The sequence below is a fragment of the Anarrhichthys ocellatus genome, unplaced genomic scaffold (genome assembly GCF_004355925.1).
Source record: "Anarrhichthys ocellatus isolate YVR2014 unplaced genomic scaffold, GSC_Weel_1.0 scaffold4, whole genome shotgun sequence".
NCBI classification, from domain to species: domain Eukaryota; kingdom Metazoa; phylum Chordata; class Actinopteri; order Perciformes; family Anarhichadidae; genus Anarrhichthys; species Anarrhichthys ocellatus.
The window spans coordinates 15,224,478-15,244,571 of record NW_022280034.1 but is presented as its reverse complement, the minus strand read 5'-3'; the positions used below and the strand labels follow the sequence as shown (position 1 = coordinate 15,244,571).

The 20,094-nt window shown below is 42.1% G+C and overlaps 1 protein-coding gene across 2 annotated transcripts in view; it reads left to right on the top strand.

Annotated features, from left to right (window-relative positions):
• abcc3 (ATP-binding cassette, sub-family C (CFTR/MRP), member 3) overlaps positions 1-18,910 on the top strand; it is a 28,434-nt gene extending 9,524 nt beyond the window's left edge. The window contains exons 8-26 of one of the 2 annotated variants that reach the window (XM_031842964.1): positions 1,559-1,705; positions 1,825-1,912; positions 2,356-2,422; positions 2,519-2,645; positions 3,770-3,946; positions 4,230-4,397; positions 5,072-5,255; positions 5,354-5,462; positions 6,198-6,354; positions 7,160-7,367; positions 9,832-10,145; positions 12,586-12,785; positions 13,958-14,084; positions 14,904-15,005; positions 15,519-15,665; positions 15,750-15,908; positions 16,607-16,773; positions 16,888-17,082; positions 17,936-18,910. In XM_031842964.1, the coding sequence (XP_031698824.1) occupies positions 1,559-1,705; positions 1,825-1,912; positions 2,356-2,422; positions 2,519-2,645; positions 3,770-3,946; positions 4,230-4,397; positions 5,072-5,255; positions 5,354-5,462; positions 6,198-6,354; positions 7,160-7,367; positions 9,832-10,145; positions 12,586-12,785; positions 13,958-14,084; positions 14,904-15,005; positions 15,519-15,665; positions 15,750-15,908; positions 16,607-16,773; positions 16,888-17,082; positions 17,936-18,047 (2,955 nt within the window). In that variant the 3' untranslated portion in view covers positions 18,048-18,910. Of the gene's footprint in view, positions 1-1,558; positions 1,706-1,824; positions 1,913-2,355; positions 2,423-2,518; positions 2,646-3,769; positions 3,947-4,229; positions 4,398-5,071; positions 5,256-5,353; positions 5,463-6,197; positions 6,355-7,159; positions 7,368-8,243; positions 8,555-9,831; positions 10,146-12,585; positions 12,786-13,957; positions 14,085-14,903; positions 15,006-15,518; positions 15,666-15,749; positions 15,909-16,606; positions 16,774-16,887; positions 17,083-17,935 lie in introns of both variants that reach the window. The other variant, XM_031842965.1, reaches the window with a different exon arrangement.
• Positions 18,911-20,094: the final 1,184 nt, after the last annotated feature.

Here is a 20,094-nt window from a genome sequence, read left to right as displayed (position 1 = left end):
TTGCAGGTGGGAGGTTTGGACAGCTTTGTCTTGGCGTAAAGATCAGCTTGCACTATCTGTGAAGGGTCATCATTCAACGCTTCTAAAACGTGCAACCTTTCTCCCCATACTCGAGTCAGCATTTGAAAGCAACATGGGCTTTCTACAGTAGGAATGCAGGACAAATGCAGAATATTTAGGGACTAAATGTGGGAAACATGGTGCAGATGATGGGAAAGTTTACAGTATAATGTTCAATTTAAACATTTCTGGAACTTAAAGCAACATTTACATGACATGAGCTGCCGGCAGAAAGGTTGGTTAGATAATGTTAGACTGGCCTCCCCTCTCGACCTACTGACAATACCAGAGACTAACCGGGAATAATAATATAAAAACAAGATAATTTACTACACTTTATTTATAGAACACTTCTCCTACGGGAAGTAGATCAAGGTGCTTACATTGAAAAATAAAAACGCATTTAAACAAGAGTAAATAGACATATAGCTGATAGAATAAATAAGTGAAAGTTAAAAAAACAGACCATTAAGCTAAAAAAAAAAAGGTTAATAATAATGACATTAATTTAAGTCAAATTAAATAATGTTCACAGGTACAAATACTCTCTAATAGCTCTTGGCAGGATATCCTATCATTTTGGAGAATCGTTTGAAAGAAAAACTGCTGCCAACATTCTTGTGCGTATAATTGTGTGTATTAAAACCCAGCAGTAGAAGATGTGGGAGCTCATAAAGTAGAGAGTAAAAGATAATGGGAGCTGATGAAGAGTAGCTAAAACCTGGGTATTATACTCTATTATCTCTTCATCGTTTTGGTTAAAAGTTTTCTTTCAATTGACTGTTTCAGAAGACCAGCAAAAACAGCAATAATATATATATATATATATATATATATATATATATATATGAGTTATCGGGTTTTCAGAATCTTTATTTGTTTGTTTGATAGTGATAAAAGGCAGTTTTGTTCTTCAAAGCACTTTTACCGTCTTAATGTGTGAAGTCAAATCTAACTAATTGAATCATTTACTGCAGAGCAAAGCTGGACACGCTCAAGTTCAGATGGCAGTGCAACATTACACACCACTTCTCATCAGCTGACTGCCCCAAATCATAACGATGATATGTAATATTGTTGTTGAAGTAAGGCAGAGAAATGCCATGACAACCAAGGAAATACTATTGGAGCCGTATGACTGAACAACTCTTTTTTTTTTTTTTTTTTTTTTTTTTTTTTTTTTTTCTGGCTGGCGTCTACAACAGTTCTCTGCATCCGATGTTCTAGGTCACATGACATCTTTTAATCAATCGGTTGATTGATAGATGTTCATAGGTGGTTTATTTATCACATAAATAGACACTTTACCAGTCAAAAGCCAGTGTGTGTCAGTGATAAACTCTGTAATGTGGTGAATATCTCCATCTGTTGATAATGAGGTCATTGCTGCTGAGTCACTGGTTGACTCGGCTTAATGTGCAAGTGTGTCTAGCATCACGGCGCGGGTGAACTGATGGACCTTGACGTCTAAGTGGCCTGTTTGCCGATGTGTTTCCAGGTCGCCTTGACGACGTTTGCCGTGTTTGTGACCGTGGATGAGAACAACGTCCTGGACGCAGAGAGGGCCTTCGTATCGCTCTCGCTCTTTAACATCCTCAGGTTCCCTCTCAACATGCTTCCCCAAGTCATCAGCGGCCTTGTGCAGGTAGGAACTTTTAATTTTTTTCATTTCGTTTCCCCCGCTTTTGTTCTCCTCTCCTGTTCCTGCGTGTGATTCTTGCTACAGGTCTCATTGAGTGCCCGTGTGTTTATTCTGCGTCGCAGGCCAGCGTCTCACTGAAGCGAATCCAACGTTTCCTGAGTCACGATGAGCTGGACCCAGATTCAGTGGACAGAAAGAACACAGCCACAGGTGAAATTAGACACGTCTGCTCCTTTGTTTAAGGTTGAAACATGTTGTCTCTCTTTTCTTTTTCTTTTTTTTCCCACAATGCCCAGCTTCAGTCAGTTTTTTTGCATCTCTGATGTCATTATACGGAAGCCCTGAGAGGCAAGTGAGAAAAAAGAAGCGTTAAAAAAAAAAAAAAAGTCATGAACACAGGAGAGAAAAAACTATTGAGTTCAGACTTTGATGAAAATGAAAATATGCATTGTCATGATGTGTTGCATTGTCATTCCGTTGTGTGAACTCAAAAGGCTCTTTAGAGCAAAGTCGGTGCTTCCCACTTCCCCTGTGACTCGGAGCCTGAAGAGCTTTTCAAGGACTAATACTTAAAGAAGAATGCAGTCCAGTCTTCTGCTCACTCCGACCACATCGCGCTGTCACCAATTCCAAAAACCGTTCTTGCTCAACAGGGTTTTCAGTGACAGTCGTCAATGGGAAATTCAGCTGGGCTAAAGAAGATCCTCCTGTTCTGCAAAAGTATGTCATGAATAGCTACATGTTTGCACTTGTCATGTGTGTACATATTGTCTTATCTGAAACATAAACGTGTAAACGTGCCTCGTGTGTTTGCAGTATCAACCTGATGGTGCCGCAGGGCTCCCTGCTGGCGGTGGTGGGCCACGTCGGCTGTGGGAAGTCCTCTCTGATCTCTGCGCTGCTCGGTGAAGTGGAGAAGCTGGAGGGAGAGGTTTCTATCCGGGTAGGACTTCTTTTCATTGTCTATATAACAATCAAGCAAGGATCAGGTTCCTTTATCTACTTTTGTTTTTTCCCCGTCCCTCCTTTTAAAGATGCACGTGTCAATATTTTTACATTAAAGGTGCAGAGTTTAAGGTTTGATCAATATGTTGGTTTTAAAACTTCAGAAAATGAACCAACATTATCAGCAGGATGGGAAGAGGTTACAGAGACGTCTGTGTATAGTGTGGCAGAGATATCTACTGAAATGAGCATGCTGGTAGTGATGAACCCACAGACAATTATGGAGCATATTAACCACTTTCAACTCTTTGTTCATTCACACCACCTCCAGATATGCTGCCCACGTTTACATGACAAGTTGTTATTATATACATGCTAGTAATGTGAGAGCACCAGCTCTTATGCATTTACATATGTGTGCATACATTCACAGAAGACAATGGTGATCAATCAGGCAGTTGGACTTTGTTCATATCGCCCTGTATGCACACAAGTTGAGCAGAAAGCGCAATTAAGTGAAGAGTGGTAACTGTAAATATCAAAAAAAAAATTCAGATTTAAAGTTTAAGATAAAATACCAAAATGTATGAAAATCTTAAAAATTATAGGGGTAACAAGTTTTCCTTGTTTGAACAATAAAAGCATTTCAGACTTAATCTCACTTTGAAGAATCATTCATTTAAATTGTTGATGTCTATCTATGTATAATATATGTATAATGTTGCTGACATTTTGGGAAATGATTTGCTTTCTTTCGGAGTTCGATGAGAAGATCGGCTTGTTGTTTTTGCATTTATTACAGAGACATCTACAAAGTACATTGTGTCAGTTATTGAATTTCAGGTGGCCTGAGAATGTTTACCTTTGGACTGAGCCAGGCTAGCTGTTTCCCCTTACTTTTGGTCTCGATGCTAAGCTAAGCTAATCACCTGTCTGCATTAAGCTTCATGAACCTGAACGCTGTACTACAACAAATGCCTCTGACCCTGGTTGTTTGGTCATTCAAGTAGAGTGAAGTGAAGTGATGCATTGAAATCCATGGAAATACATTATGTCTGTATGTATGTAGATACAGCTGTATTCTGGGGTCTGCTAATTGCCAGTTTGTGGGCCTCTCCTCAGGGATCAGTGGCATACGTACCCCAGCAGGCCTGGATACAGAACGCCACCCTGCGGGACAACATCCTGTTTGGGAGGCCCTACAATGAGCCGAAGTACTGCTGCGTTCTGGAGGCCTGTGCCTTAACTCCTGACCTGGAAGTGCTGCCTGGAGGAGATATGACTGAGATAGGCGAGAAGGTACAAAAGAGAGACACTTTCATTTTCCCGTTCTCTCATTTAGTAAAGACTTTTTGTTTCTGTTCTCAGGCGCCAGCTTTGCTTCTTCTGTCTTGATGTCTATCATCAAGCATCAGGCTTCAGACATTTAATCGATTCTGATTAAATGTCTGAAGCCTGATGCTTGATGATCAAGCCCCCATTTGATTACGGTTTTGTCTTTACAAACATCTTTTGTAGTTACTGATACATTACTGAAAACAACTTGCATGGTGGATTCTGCTGACGTGTCTCGATCCCGCAGGGCATCAACCTCTCCGGTGGGCAGAGACAGAGGGTAAGTCTGGCCCGGGCGCTGTACAGCGACACTGACGTCTACCTCCTGGATGACCCGCTGTCGGCCGTGGACGCCCACGTGGCCAAACACATCTTTGACAACCTCATCGGTCCAGAGGGGGTGCTGAAGGGCAAGGTGAGGAGAGCCTACATCCGTGTTCTTGTCTTTTTTTTTTTTTTTCAACTAAAAGTACTTCTATCATTTTGTGATACAAAAAAAACATGTAAACAACAGTGCAGAAGTGAAGGAGTAAATATGTGACGCAGCCTCAGAGAACTGCTGTCATGACTCTTGATTTATTAGAGGAAGTTGTGTGTGTCTTTTTACCACAGAGGAAATTGTATCTTTGATCAGTTTATATGAGTTTGTTTTTCACTTATATGACACGTTTCTGATAAGAGCTGGTTGACTTCCTGTCGGAATGAAGTCTGCTGGGAAAGTGCAAATATTATGTTCCTGATTGAAGTTGAACTTTGAGGGCCAAAGCGCAAAACCTCCTATCTGCAGAATTTTCTGATTGCTGGATTTCACTTTGGATGATGAGAACAAGGAAGGCTGTTCATATTCAGTCTGTCTTAAAATAATCCCGCCCTTTGTTGAAACTTAATTTAGAGCATCATTTTGTAGAACCTCTTCCAACTTGCACCAAGTGCAAAATATCCTATCTGCAAAATGATCCAGGCATTTTTCAGATAGGAGGTTTTGCTCTTCGGCCATCGACTTGTAATAAAAAGGTGTGCCTGTGTTTGTCAGTGATATGATGTGTGTAGTACAAACAAACCAATGCTTCTTTTGTTGTTTGACTCCAGACACGCATTCTAGTGACACATGGCATCAGCTTCCTGCCTCAGGTGGATAACATCATGGTGATGGTGGAGGGCAGGGTGTCAGAGATGGGCTCCTACCAGGAGTTGCTCAAACAGAACGGAGCCTTCGCAGAGTTTCTCAGGAACTACGCCCTGGAGGACATCATAGAGGAGGAAGAGGCCACTGGTAGAACAGCACTTTCTTTTGCTCTTATATGTTATGGTTGAGCTTCATTGAAAAGGAAAATAAGCTCTAACATCCTGCTTACAATGCTTTTTTTACAGAGGACTCAATTGAAGAAGAGGAACTGTTCCCTGAAGATGCCCTGAGCAACCACACAGACATGGTGGACAGCGAGCCGGTGATCAATGAGGCCAAGAGGAATTTCATAAGGTAGAGGAACTATTTCTTTCTAACCACCTGCAAGGATTAATATTCTCTCCATAGAGTCTGTCCTTTTCTCTTGGATAAGATCAATGAATAAATGTCGGGCAGTAGACTGTGACCGACAGGATATTGTTATTTGGTCATACAACACTTTTGGTACATTTTCATGCCCGCTGAACGGTGATATGTTTTCGGGTTGTCCGTCTGTACAAATATGTCCGTCCCTCTGCTCCATTCTCCACGAAGATCCGATATTGGTGGTAAAGTAAAAAAGTAAAGGTCACTGTGACTTCACGTCCTTCTAGTCATTTCTCTTCAATGTGATATCTTGAGGGAGTTTCTTCTAATTTTGCGCAAACGTCCACTTGCACACAAAGGAATGAACTCATAAGATGTTGGAGATCAAATGTCACTTTGTTCTCACGTCTGTCCCATTTTTGTGAAAGCGATATCTTAGGGACGCCTAAAATATGGCACAAACACCCACTTGGATTCAAAGATGGACTGATTAAAATTTGGTGGTCAAGGAGCACTGTGACATAACAAAACCGATTTTTGGACACCACTCAATAATTCATATGCTAATCATGACGATAGCACGCACATGTCTAAAAGCATAAGATGATGAGATGAAGTGATGACATTTTGGACAGACATGAAACTCGACTGGTTGGCGGAGGCATACGACCGCGAGGCGCTTGTTCTAGCCAGACATGGCGGTGATCTTTTCTCCCTTCACAGGCAGATCAGCATCATTTCAGTAGACGGAGAGAACGCCAAGTCCCGCTCGGTGAGGAGACACGCCTGCAGCCAGAGGAAACACAGCGACCAACAGGAGAAGAAGAAACCACAGGAGATGCAGAAGCTCATCCAGGCAGAGACCACGGAAACGGGCAGGGTCAGTCTTGTCTCATGCAGATTTCTTTAATCTGCCTTTTCCATTTGACAGACATACAGATAGACATGCTGAGGCCTGTGGTTTCTCATTTTAAGGGCAAGTTCTTGCAAATTTAGTTAGACTAAAATTGAATCTGATGCTAATGGACTGAAAAGACGGGTCCAATTCAAATGCTAAGCTGTGGAGGCTTGTCAGGAATGAGCTCTTATGAGTAAATATGAATGCTTTTTATTCATTATTTCATTACCCCTAATAAGATATATTAGAAATAGTCACAATACTTACTTACGTCTTGTTTAGATCACAGACGCATCAGGTTAACAGATCAAATCACATCTACATGAGTGCACCTTTTCTGATCATCAAAATAAATATCTATAATATTTATATAATAGTCCAAAATTTGTTTCAAATTAGCTCATTTACAAAGTATAGTTTGTATTAAATCTGTACTTCTTTGTCATCATATCCTCAAATCTTCTCCACGTCCATAATGTTGCAATATCACACTATTACTATTACAAATTATTATTTCATAAAGTCAAAAAATATAATTATATATATATATATATATATATATATATATATATTAACTAGAAGTATATATTAACTAGAAGGACACCCGGAGAGCGCAGACCTCCGCCAAGGCTGTTTCAATAGGGAGAAAAATAATTAGTGTAACCCCTCCGTCATTAACATAACCTCTTTGGAGGAAGTAATAACTTTTCAATAATTATAATTTTGATACATTTGTCATTGAGGCTGTCTGAGCCAACCTCGACTCAACGCTGTCCCTCCCAACCAGGTGAAGTCAAAGGTGTACCTGGAGTACGCCAAGGCGGTGGGATTTCTGCTGTCGGTGTTCATCTGCTTCCTGTACGGCTGCCAGAGTGCAGCAGCCATCGGAGCAAACGTCTGGCTCAGCCAGTGGACCAATGACGCGTCAAGAAATCAGACCAAGGAGAATGTTCACATGAGGGTGGGGGTGTATGCAGCACTGGGCATTGCACAAGGTAAGCAACACTTGAGTGTCATAATAAGCATTAAAAGAAGCACAAAGTCATTTAAAAATCATTTTTTGAAATGTTCATCGCTGTAGTGCCTTCATTATCAATTCAATTTTTATATTGAATTGATCAACCATCGGTTTTTTTTGTCCGTTATTCACCAATCCATACATGTATATGTAGACAATTAGGATGTACCGACAAATTCAAAGGCAACCACGGATGTTATTCAAAAGTAAAGAATAGAAGGTGAAAAGAAAAGCGAGAGGGAGAGAAGAATTCAAAATAGTTCAACGATTATGTGATCTGTTTGGGTTTGGATGCATTTCCAGGACGGGTTTGCTTACATCGTACATAGCTGCACACATAGACACTCACACATACATGTTACCACAGTTTCCTGCCTACATTTACCTTTATATTTGGGTTGTAGTTCACCGGCAGCAAGAGAGATCTTAGAATTGATGGATTCATGTGTTTTTTTTTTTTTTGTTTTTTTTTTGCATAACTGATTGTCGTTGTCTTAACCCTAACCCACTGATATCTGTCGTGTTAAGGTGATCCAACCATTGTGTTTTCAGGTTTTATGCGCTGCCACATGTGCTAACACTCCATGGGGCCAAATGCCTCTTCCACCCACACAGCATCTCGTTGCAGACTGCGTTGAAATAAACCAAATGTATTTGCCTTTTAGCCAGTTGAAAGGTTTCTTTTTCTGCAATGAGCCCACCGGAGAGATGCTTTGGGCAGGAGGACGTTCAAGTGGCTCCAGATGTGTATTCTATGTCTACTAGTAAATCCTTTCTCATTCCGCTATAAAAACCTTCCCTCTCCAATATCTTTTCCCTCCATTCCCACTCCTCTGACCCAACCCCGTCCCAGGTATCCTGGTCATGATCTCTTCCTTCACACTGGCCATGGGGAACATCGGCGCGGCGCGGAAGCTGCACTCTAACCTGCTCACCAACAAATTTCACACGCCCCAGTCTTTCTTTGACACCACGCCTTTAGGACGCATCATCAACCGCTTCTCCAAGGACATCTACGTCATAGACGAGGCTCTTCCGGCCACCGTGCTCATGTTCCTGGCCACCTTCTTCGTTTCTCTCTCCACCATGATAGTTATTGTTGCCAGCACACCCATCTTTGCCGTTGTCATAGCGCCGCTGGCTTTCATATACATCTTTGTGCAGGTACTCAGGGAAAATGTTGCCAGATGAGCCTCTCTCCTCCTCTCTTTCTTCTTTTTGCAAATGTCCTCTTCTTGAGTTGGCATGCTGCATGCATGTTGGAGCAGCAGCTTCATTAATTTTCCAGTTTCAGCCTTTGTCCCTCCGTAGCCTGTGATGTTGTCGGTGATGAGCCTGCTTCCACACACTCCTAAAAGACAATACTGGCCCCAATGAATATGCACACATTATACAGAAGTACCATAACTCAGTATTAAGTGATACATAACCTCCATCTAGTGGTGGACCAGTGTTAATACTAGATCAGCTTCATATAATGGGTCTTTACTGTGGGCCAGCAATGTGTCTGGATTGGTTTGAATGGGATTTAGGGTGTGTAATGTGTAGCCCATACCTGCCCGTGTGGTCTTACTATTTATTTCAATTTATTATTATTTTCTGTTATAAAAAAACCAGTTGAAATCGTAAAGTAGCAGAGCTGATGTCTGGTCAGGTAAAGGGTAGTTTGTGTGCGAGTATCTGCGGATCTTAAAAAGCATCTTTCTCATATTATTCAAATATAGAAGGATTTTAGTCAGAGGTTAGTAAGTGTTCGCTTTCATGACAATAAGACAGTGACACATACTTAGAAGTTCTTTAGATCTGGTGATGTCTAATTCAGGCAGAGATGGAGAGTAAAAACACAGACTTGGTGTCTACATAAGTAACATCAAATAAATGATTGATTTGAAATGAGCAGATTTCCTGTTACATTTCGGTGAAACACCAACACTTCAAGAAATGTTTAAAACTTAAAACCCCTCCCTCAAAAGAGATTTATCATTTGCTGCTCTGAACATTTGGGATACTGTCCATTGCCTGATCAGAAGGCATCAGCCAAGATGTGAGCGATCCACATTAAATCCGATGTCTTTAAGCTGCTGGACTCAGCTCGCCTGAATCGTTCATCGTCAATCAGCACGACTCTCATCTCATCGGCTTTAAAAGCAGTGTAGCCCTGCCAAGCACCAGGTACAGAGCCACGAGATGCAAATGTAAGGCCGTGTGAAATCACAAGTGATTAGGCATATGGTGGTAGAGGGAGAACTACCCCCCCCCCCTCTACTTTTAGCTGTGGTGCACAAGAAGCGACGCATCTGATGTTTTCTGTTTGTCTGCAGCACACGTTTTCACCAGACATTAGGAACAGGTCCTAATCCATTTAACGCAGATGGTGTTGTGTTGTCACACTTGACCCCTCCACCCCCCTCCCCCTCCACCCCCCCACCCCCTTCTCGCAGGTGCGCTGTTGTTGGCTAACTGCCTGTTGTGCCGGGCCTACAGTATGCTGCGGGCGGCCAAGCTCATGCACCACAACATGCTCCAGGGGGTCCTGCGAGCTCCGCAGGCCTTCTTCGAGAGCACCCCCACTGGACGGTTACTGAACCGCTTCAGTAAAGACGTGGATACTATAGACTCCCACATCCCAGACAATGTTGACATATGGATGCGCACTTTCTGGTACACACTGAATGTGCTGCTCATATGCTCTGCTCTCACCCCAATGTTCCTCATAGTCATAGCCCCGTTAATGGTGTTCTATTGGTGGGTTCAGGTAAATAGGAAACGCGTCTGCTAATTCATTAATACAACATGCATGTCTGAGAGTGTGTGTTGCTGCTGTTCTAGTTGCTGTAGGTGCAGGGTAGTCTGGTCTCTGCAAGTGCAGGAGTCACAGCTGGCTGGGGCTTTAATGGCTTAGTGTAGTTTTAAAGACTGTGGAAGCTCTGGTCAGCAGCGTTACCTGGTTCAGTTGGTTACACCAAAATTCTATTCGGAATTCAGATAATTTTTGGGCAAATTGAAATTTCTATTCCATTGTTTTTCAGAGGCAGGGCTGCTCCGTAGGCAGAGATAATCTCACGAGTTGTACTGTACTATGTAACAGAAAGAAGCCACCTGCAGTAGGTCAAATTCTACCTGTGCAAGCTTGTTTCGTCATCCATCCACTCTTTTCTTTTTTAACCATACCTTTCTGCTATAGTAGATTGCTATAGTAGCTTCTGCCCTCTGAGGTATAATGAGGCTATTCCTGCCACAGGAGCATCTCTGTCTGCCAGGGGCCGGGCTGTCGGTGCCAGATGAACTATGGTAGCAGACAGAGAACAGCAGTTGTTAACGGTGGTTTGGTTAGTTTTGATGGCTGCAGTTTTGATTTATTTTTTCTAACCATTAATACGGCAAATTTACAGAAGCCCTGAGAGGGAAGTTAGTGAAACATGATTATGTTGACCATTGTCTAAGTCTGATCTAATTTATTTTCTCTCCTGTGTTTTTTTTCATCTGTGAAAACCTTGTGTACCCACAAGATTATGTAAATGAAAACTCACCTGGTAGAAGACATAAATGCTGACAATGTCCTATTTCCTACATAGTAGTAGTGGTGCGTGTAAGCCTCTTGTGGTCAAAATTAATATTACAACAACAAACACCTTTTTCCCCAGACCTGACCAATCTTTTTTCTCCCTGTTTTCACAGATTTAAAAAAAAGTAATTTAGAAAAAGAGTCAACAGGCGACAAACCCTTTTTTCACCCGTTCTAAAATCATAAACACTAGATCAGATGAGATGCATCACCAGAATTTGTTCTTCTCACTTTCATTCAAGGCTTCCGTACAAATTCACCCAAACTAATTCTTTGCAAAGTAATTACTCGTGGCTTGCAAATATGAATGTGATTATAATATTTGATTCTCACTAGTTTGAAGACAAATAGGGCGTGGCTCTCCTTTGTGTTCATCTTGTATTATGTTGAGATTAAGAGATACGGTTAACGTATTGTATTTAATGGCCATTTTAGATTTAATAACACTATCTAGTGATGGTAACACACTCCTGCACTATCTCTGCTATTGCAGCCTGTTAAAGGGGCACTCCATCAATTTTACACTTGACGTTTAGTTCAATTATCACAAGGATTACTTATCAGCCTGTGAAAACAGTTGTATAATGTTTTCTGAGGGGGGGGGTTTCTAAATTTTGTGAAAAAAAAGTAAATACCCAAGATGATGTCACCAGGGTTACCTCAGCTTTGGCATGAAAGTTGGAAAGTTTCCAGTGCCCGAGGAGCTTGAGCCATGCTAGGGAATAAAAGTCCGGATATCTCTGCAGGCCTCTGCTGCTTTTTATTTATTTATTTTGTCTTAGCCTTAAGGATGAAAAAATATAGCCAATATATCTTTAAAACATTTCCTAAACATACTTATAAATCAGTTTCATTTCAAATCACCAGTCACAAATCAGTAAGAAAAGTATAGCTATAGGTAATCACTCAAATCATTTGGAGGAGAAATACTCGCGGCGTTTATGGTCTGTGTGCATTTGACCTAACTGGACCTTCAGCTGCACAAACACAAGCTCATCTTATTCCTGTGGCTTTGTCATGGCATCCATCCTGCATGGCCGGCGTCTTTGCCGCTTCGTTTGTCTATTAGCTCCGCTTCTGCTTGAATGATACATGTCGAAATTCTGCAAATGAAAGCCAACCCCCTCTCTGTACAAATATGATGGCACATAAACACGCTAAGCCAAAGTGAGCTCTTAAAAACGCCAACGTATTTGTATTTTGTTATTAGACTATAAATGCATCCTTTAACAATATGTGTGATGAAAAACAAAACACCTGCAGCTGAACACATTTTACTTTAAGTTATTATGCAACAAGTGATATTTGTCGTTGCCCTGACTACGTTTGTAGCGTGATTGGCCCGTGAAGCTGCAGACGAGACATTCCTAAAGTGAATGCAGGGCAGCACATTTGCATGTAGACTTATGTAACCTTAGCTGGCATCCTGTCAAAAACGTGTAAACTGCAATATGAACACTGCAGGTGTTTTGCTCACACAGGCTTTCTTTGTTACTTACCGTATGTGTGCGTGCATGGGCTTGTCTGTGTGCATCATAATTGTTTTTGAATATGTGAGCAGTGACAGCTCGTTCTGTTGTAATGTTGTGTTTATTTCTCCCCCCCCCCCCCCCCCTCGGGACCTCTGTAGAGATTTTATGTCGCCACGTCTCGGCAGCTAAAGCGTCTGGAGTCGGTCAGCCGCTCGCCCATTTACTCCCATTTCTCCGAGACCGTCACTGGCAGTAGTGTAATCCGAGCTTACGGCAGACACTCTGCCTTTGTCGTGATGAGTGATATGAAAGTGGACGAGAACCAAAAGAGTTACTACCCTGGTATAGTGTCCAACAGGTGAGTGTCCTGTTCCAGCTCAGCAGAACAGCAGCTGTGTTCCAGTATTTGTCGTCTCCTCTCTTAACCTTCGGCACACAGCCAGCTGTCGTGATGAATGAGGCCTTTAGTGGGATAGTTTGACACGTTGGGGAACTCACTTTCTTGCTGCGAGTTAAATGGGGAAATCGCTACCACATTCATATCTGTACGGTAGCTACAGTAGAACCAGCAGCCAGTTAGGTTAGCTTAGCACAAAGACATAGATGGCACTAGCTCCACCCAAGTGTTAAAATGACTATTTTGGGTTTTACGGAGGGTTACGTGCGGGACTATTTCTTGTCCGGTCTCAGTAATATTTTACCCGAGATAAAACCACAGCTTTTCATTTATACTTTGTGTGTTTGTGAGGATTAAACAGACCACATATAACGTGTTCTTTAGAACGCTTTTTAAAAGCCACACACTGCTCCTCAGAGCAGCATCTGTATTTTCAGCTTTGCTCTAATGACATGCTGTCCCTTTGAAATCTCGTCAACAAAACTCTCAATCAAATTGTTATGTGGCTGCACGAAAACAGGGACGGTCGAGTCCAATTCATCTCACGCCATGACATGATGTCATTCACATAAAGTCCAGATGAAATGCAATTGCCAATTTATGTTTCTTTGAAAAGTGTCATTTTGGCATGAAAGCCAGTGGAAACGTTTCAAGCACATGCTGTTTGATTTAGCATGTTTATCAACCAGCTCATCAATGATGGTTCTTACCAAGAGATGGATTATTATGTGGGTAAGGGAGGCACAAGGCTGAATGTTGATGAGTCCATCTTTCTCTGGACGGAGTTCCCACATACGTATGCCTGCATTCAGCAGCATAATGCAGGCTCGCCATCAACAACTGCACTGTAATACTAATCACTTAGCCAACAGATGCGGTAAGTAAACTCCATCACATCCGTCCTGTGGGAGATGTGAAATACGGACTTGACTATTCAATATTTCAACACTGGAACACAGCTGCTGCCAGATGTTTCACTAAGTAGAAATACAGGTTTTCAAGGACTCACTGCAGTGGGGCACGTTGACATTAAGTAACTAAATATGACCTCACTCGCTACAGTGTTCACTTACCACACAATATACTGCTGTGACTGCTCACCCGTAACCCTGCTGCAACACTCTGTCCTACAGGTGGCTCGGAGTGCGTATCGAGTTCATCGGGAACTGCATGGTGTTCTTTGCTGCTGTGTTTGCCGTGACTGGAAAGGAGAATCTGAACCCAGGCCTCGTGGGTCTGTCGGTGTCCTACGCTCTCCAGGTACGCTGCTACTGTCTACGGATACATGATCCATCAGCATTTAACTGTTCACGTAACACGGTCTGTAAACCAGCAGATGAGGTTAGCTTTGTTTACAAGTCCTAGGATATATAGATAGGTTAGGTCAAAAACGGTCTCACTGAGCTTCCTGTTGTTACTACTGCCTTGTTTTTGCTGCTGTGACTGTCAAAGCACTTTGTGAACTCTGTTTTTAAAGGTGCTATATAATTAAAGTTATTATTATTATTCATGGTGACTATCTCACCATTAATGAGGTTTATTATAACAATGGGTCACATTATGTCTATATTAGCCATGTCTTTCTACATGTTGATGTTACAAATAACTTAATATTTATTTGGTTGAAGCTGCACTAATCATGATTTTTATGGTTCAAATGACTTTGGGAAATGAGTGAGGGGTTGCTCGTTATGACCAACTGAGAATGTTCAACCAATTAGGCAGGTCAACTCTGTAAGGAGATGTTTAGCCTTTCATCTATCTGTTAACTATTTCTACCATTTATCCACCAATTGTAGCTTTTTAGCTGACTATGTCAGCTACTTATCTTTCATGGTTAGTTAACTATTTCTACCATTTAAACATTGATTTTAGCTAACTCTTTAGATCTCACTACATCACTCTCAGTTGTTCTGGTGTTACAGCTGATTCAATATGTGGATATATTTTCAATTGAATCGCAATTAATATTGTTATGCCTCCGTGCCGGCGACAGCCGTGGTCTGAGCTATTCTTTTTATGGGTTGTCTGTGTGTTCATACGCCATTCAAACAGCACTTGTCTGTATTGTTTTTGTAGGTGACCATGTCTCTGAATTGGATGGTGCGAATGACTTCAGATCTGGAGAGCAACATAGTAGCAGTGGAGAGAGTCAAGGAGTACTCTGAGACCAAGACAGAGGTATCTATTACTGTGTGTGTGTGTGTGTGTGTGTGTGTGTGTGTGTGTGTGTGTGTGCGCGTGCGCGTGCGTGCGTGCGTGCGTGCGTGTGTGTCTTTGTCCTGCAATTAAAAAGCATGAATTTACTCACATTCCAAAAAACTTTCTTGCTGCCAAGTCATGTTCTCAAACAACACAGGACCTATAAACTCTAACTAGATCCAGAAATGTCAGGTTACCTGGTGCCAACAAGGGCCCCCCCCTCTGTTACATAAGACAAGCAGGGCATTTGTACCGTAGACAGTGTACTCCTTCAGCAGCCATCACAGTAAGTGCCCCTTCTAGAGCTGCTATAGTTGTTAGTGAATGCTTTTGTTTGGAGCATCCAGTGTGTCTCAGAGGTGAAATGAATGTTTGGCAGCTCTCAGTGACTCTCTGAGAGTGATAAACAAGTCTGTTCTGCTGAAAGCCAAACAGGCTGATGAGATGTTCAGAAAGTTTTCCCCGTCAGAAATGCTGCTTTTCTGTTCACAGGCCCCCTGGGAGGTGGAGGACAAGAAGCCCCCACCCGACTGGCCCATGGAGGGGAACGTGGAGTTCCACAACTACAGCGTCCGGTACCGAGAGGGGCTGGATCTCGTCCTGAAGAACCTCACGCTGAGCGTCAAAGGAGGAGAGAAGGTGGGGACGGTGTGTGGTGAAGGCGATCAATCATTTGGGTCAACAGGATTCTCTTATCACCGCGGTGTGTATGTTTCTGTACAGATTGGTATCGTGGGTCGCACAGGGGCGGGCAAGTCCTCCATGACGCTCTGCCTCTTCCGACTGCTGGAAGCTGCAGCAGGACAGATCACCATCGACGGGGTGAAGATCTCCGAGTTAGGGCTGCACGACCTGAGGTCCAGACTCACCATCATTCCACAGGTACACAACACATGAGATGACTGTCTTACTCTTTATCCCACTTCTCCACATATCATTCTTGACAGCAGCGTTTCTGAGATTTAGTTTCAGGCAAATCGGATATCTTTTGTTTGTTCAGTCAGTAGCTACATGTCAAAAGTACAAGTTGTGTTTTTTACTGGGAGTTACGACCTGGAACTGTTTCTTGGTGGGAAGTGAATCCCCGGTTAATTGTCCTCATCGTGAGGTTGTCGATCCACCAGTGGTAAAGACATTTGCCTGCCTAGAAATTGCTCCAGCACGTAACTCCTAACTTTTTTTTTTTAACCATTACACACTGTTTCCTCCTGTTTTCAGTCTTTATGCTAAGCTAAACTGATCGCCTGCTGGCTCTAGTTTCATATTTAGTGCACAGATGTGAGAAATGTCATCTCTCATCAAGAAAGCAAATAACTAGTCCTTTTAAAAATGGAGTAATCAAATCAACAATAAAGGAAAAGCAAGAAACATTACTACTTCCAGCTTCTCAAAGAGATTTTGTTTAATTTTACATCATTATGAATTGAATATTTTGGGGTTTTGTGTGAATGCTTTTGTTATGCAAAGGCTACGGAAAAGCTACCAAAACCAAAAAGGAAATTGCAGAATTTCTTTTGTTCTCTTGCAGCTGGTCGTCTGTTTTCTTCCACGCCTGCAAACCTTTTTCTTCTCTGCCACAGGAGCCTGTGCTGTTCTCAGGCACACTGAAGATGAACCTGGACCCCTTTGAGAAGTACAGTGACGAAGATGTGTGGAGAGCTCTGAAACAGTCCCACCTCCACAAGTTTGTCAGCAACCAGCCGGCAAAGCTGGACCTGGAGTGCTCAGAGGGAGGAGAGAACCTCAGGTCGGTTCAGAGGGAAAGAGATGCACTACACCAGCGTTTGAATGAATACTGTAGGTGGCAGGCTAACCGGAGGCTCTCTGTAGAGCTGACTTTCATGTGCTGTTGTGTCTCCAGTGTGGGCCAGAGACAGCTGGTGTGTTTGGCTCGAGCTCTCCTGAGGAAGACGAGGATCCTCATCCTGGATGAAGCTACAGCCGCTGTGGACCTGGAGACGGATGATCTCATCCAGTCCACCATTCGGACTCAGTTTGAAGACTGCACCGTCTTTACCATCGCTCACCGACTCAACACAATCATGGATTACACAAGGTTCAACATATAGGAGTACTTGCTTTGAAGGCAAAATGCACCTTAAAAACCAACGCTGAGTTAGTGTCGACCCGAACTGTTCAAACTAATGTCCCCATCAACAAAGATAACATTTCAAATCTAGCAGCGGTGAAGCCTGTGAGGGAACAGAGACCGTTGTTCTTCCTTTAAACAGATAGTTGGGGTTGTATGAGGTTCTTCTCCATCGTCACTGTATTACTGAAGTAGATGGAGTTTGGAGAAGCAGAAAGGAGAAGCGGTACCGGAACAAAGCAATGTGCTGTTGTGGACGGGGGCAGCAGTAAAATGTATTTGAGACACCAACAACAATAATCATTATCAGTTTAAGGGTACGCTATATTTAGAATACTCTCACCTCATTACCTTGCAGTCAGACGGCTCTTTCCAACGGGGAACTGAAGCCGCCGGAGTTCATCGACAACAACTTTTTACCTCGTGAAACACGGGAGTGTCTGGTCTACCGCTGTCTCCATTGGTTAGTTAGTTTGGTGGTAAAATCGGACAGCAAGGTAAAGCAGTGAAAATATTGTAAATATAGCATGCACTGGTATTTTCTCAGGTGGGCTTTTCATTTGCATGGCTAAAATACATGTTTCTGTGGGTCCCGTCCACAGCAGTACATTGCTTTGCTCTTGTCTGTTTCTCCAAACTGGCAACGTTCCGACTGTCGTCCACTGTAGGTAACATACAAACATTTTAATACGAAGGGGGTATTTACCCTTAAATGTGTTGGTAGATGCATTCAGCTTTTTTTTCTTTTTTTTTGAAAGCATCATTGTGAAAAGTATCCAGGCTTTGTGAATGACTTGCTCTCTCCTTTCTCTTTTTGCAGAGTGCTGGTGTTGGACAAGGGACAGATAGCAGAGTTCGACACTCCAGCAAACCTCCTGTCACAGAGAGGGGTCTTCTACGGCATGGCTAAAGATGCAGGGCTGACACAGTAGAACCGCCTTTTCCCCCAATGTTACAGACCAGGGTTCAGTCTGACTCTCTTTTTTACACCTGGCAGTGGAACTGAAGAGTACCTTTTATGTGCACTTGGTATTTATTTCAGGACACTTGCTGCAGGTTTTAAATTAAGCCTGAACTCCTTTGCAGACTTAGATGGATTAGCAGTTGCAAACAAATGTAGTGTTTGTCTGAACCCACATCAGGACATTTACATACTCTTCTGTTATTGTCTTAAGTTTCTGGCACTGACTGTATTGTCTTGGATGGTAAACACTGTCTCATTGGCATTTAAATTGGAAAAACAAGCCATATGTGCAAATACTAGTTGATCCAAGTCTGCTCTTTAGTGCCTTCTGCCAGTGGGATGAAGAAAGCCAGTGAATGTATCATTTCCTAATCGGCTGTCTGCTGCAAAACAAAAAAAAAGGAGCAACTTTTTTATTTTATTTTTTCTACAAAGAAAAATACTGTGCCACTGTACTTTCCTCATCAGATAAAAACATACACTTTTGTGATAAACCCACTTATTTTTGTACTGCACCGTTATTTAAGCTACTTTTTAAATAATTGTATCGTCATAGGGAAGTTTATTCAGTTAAATATGTGATTCTTTTGTGAACCAAATCTATTAAAACTTGAATTCTGTACCACCAAAATATGAATTATGATAATGCCTTTATTAAAAAAAGGGAAGGAAGAACAATGTTTGTGTGGTGCTTTGGTACGATGTTTAAACTCACGGTAATCAAATCTAATGTAGGGATTAATGATTGGATTTAAAGGTTAGAACGCATGTTACCAAAGAACACTGGTGACAAAGAACAACTCATTAGGACTGAAAATGTCTCACTTTATAATGCAGCACAATTAAATGTATTATATATATATATATATATATATATATATATATATATATATATATATGTTTGAAATATAATAAGGAACTGTAAATGAGAATGTAATTATTCCAGTCATCCACTAGAGTGTGCCCACAGCCAATCAGGGATCCACCAGAAGCTCGTTTGTCTCCAGTCCCCTCACTTAGAGGTTGTCTCAGTGTCTCCATGGCTTACTGGTTTACCTCGCTAATGAAGATGTTAGCAGGTTTTTAGCCTTCATTTCCCACTTAGACTGACGTCATGCAGTAACAGCACCATGGCAGAACTAAGAAGACGAGTTCGCCTCACATCCCTGCCAGCAACATGTCTCTTTCCCCACAGACACTCACTGTGGCTTGATGTTTCACAGAGAAGCTGCGTTTAGCATTTCTCAACGTGTTCCTCCTATTGCTGATGCTTTGAAACACACACACACTCTTCTGTCTCTGCAACCTGCCAAAAGCGACTACATGACATGGTAGGCAGGTTTGACTCTGGCCGTCTGATGACTTGCCGGATAAGTTTGTGCTGCAGGCGCAGCAACCACAAGTGAGAGGAAGATAGCAGAAGCTCTTTGTTTTCTTTCTTGAGTGTAGTGCAATGTTTGTCTGTTCAGACCAACCTGATAGGCCTTCTGGATGTTCTTTTGCTATATTTACACCACCCACGGTTGTCTAAAAGGAAAGGAATTTTGGAAAATATGATTAGCTGCTGAGCGTTCAATGAGAAGGTTGATACAACTCAAGTGTGTACACTACATATGAAGCTACAGCCAGCACATGGTTCACTTTGTGCTAAGCTAAGCTAGCTGTAGCCTCATATTTAGCATACAAATATCTGATTAATATAAGGCTACAACCAGCAGCCGGCTGTATGGGCAACATCTCATTCGTTAAATTCCAATAAAAACTAAAGTGTAAACACAACTGAATTATTGTTGGTGGTGTGTGTGTTTACTGTGTATGGGTACTTGTTTTTGACAAAAAAAACACTATTTAAACCAATGATTGCACAAATGCCCACTACATGGGCAGATCTTTGTTGTGATTACTTTGTGTTTTTGGAGTCATTTTGTGTCTCTTCGAGTTCATTTTGTGTCTATTTTGGTCGTTTTCTCTCGTTAGGCGTTTTGTCTCATTTTGTGTCTTTTTTTCATGATTTG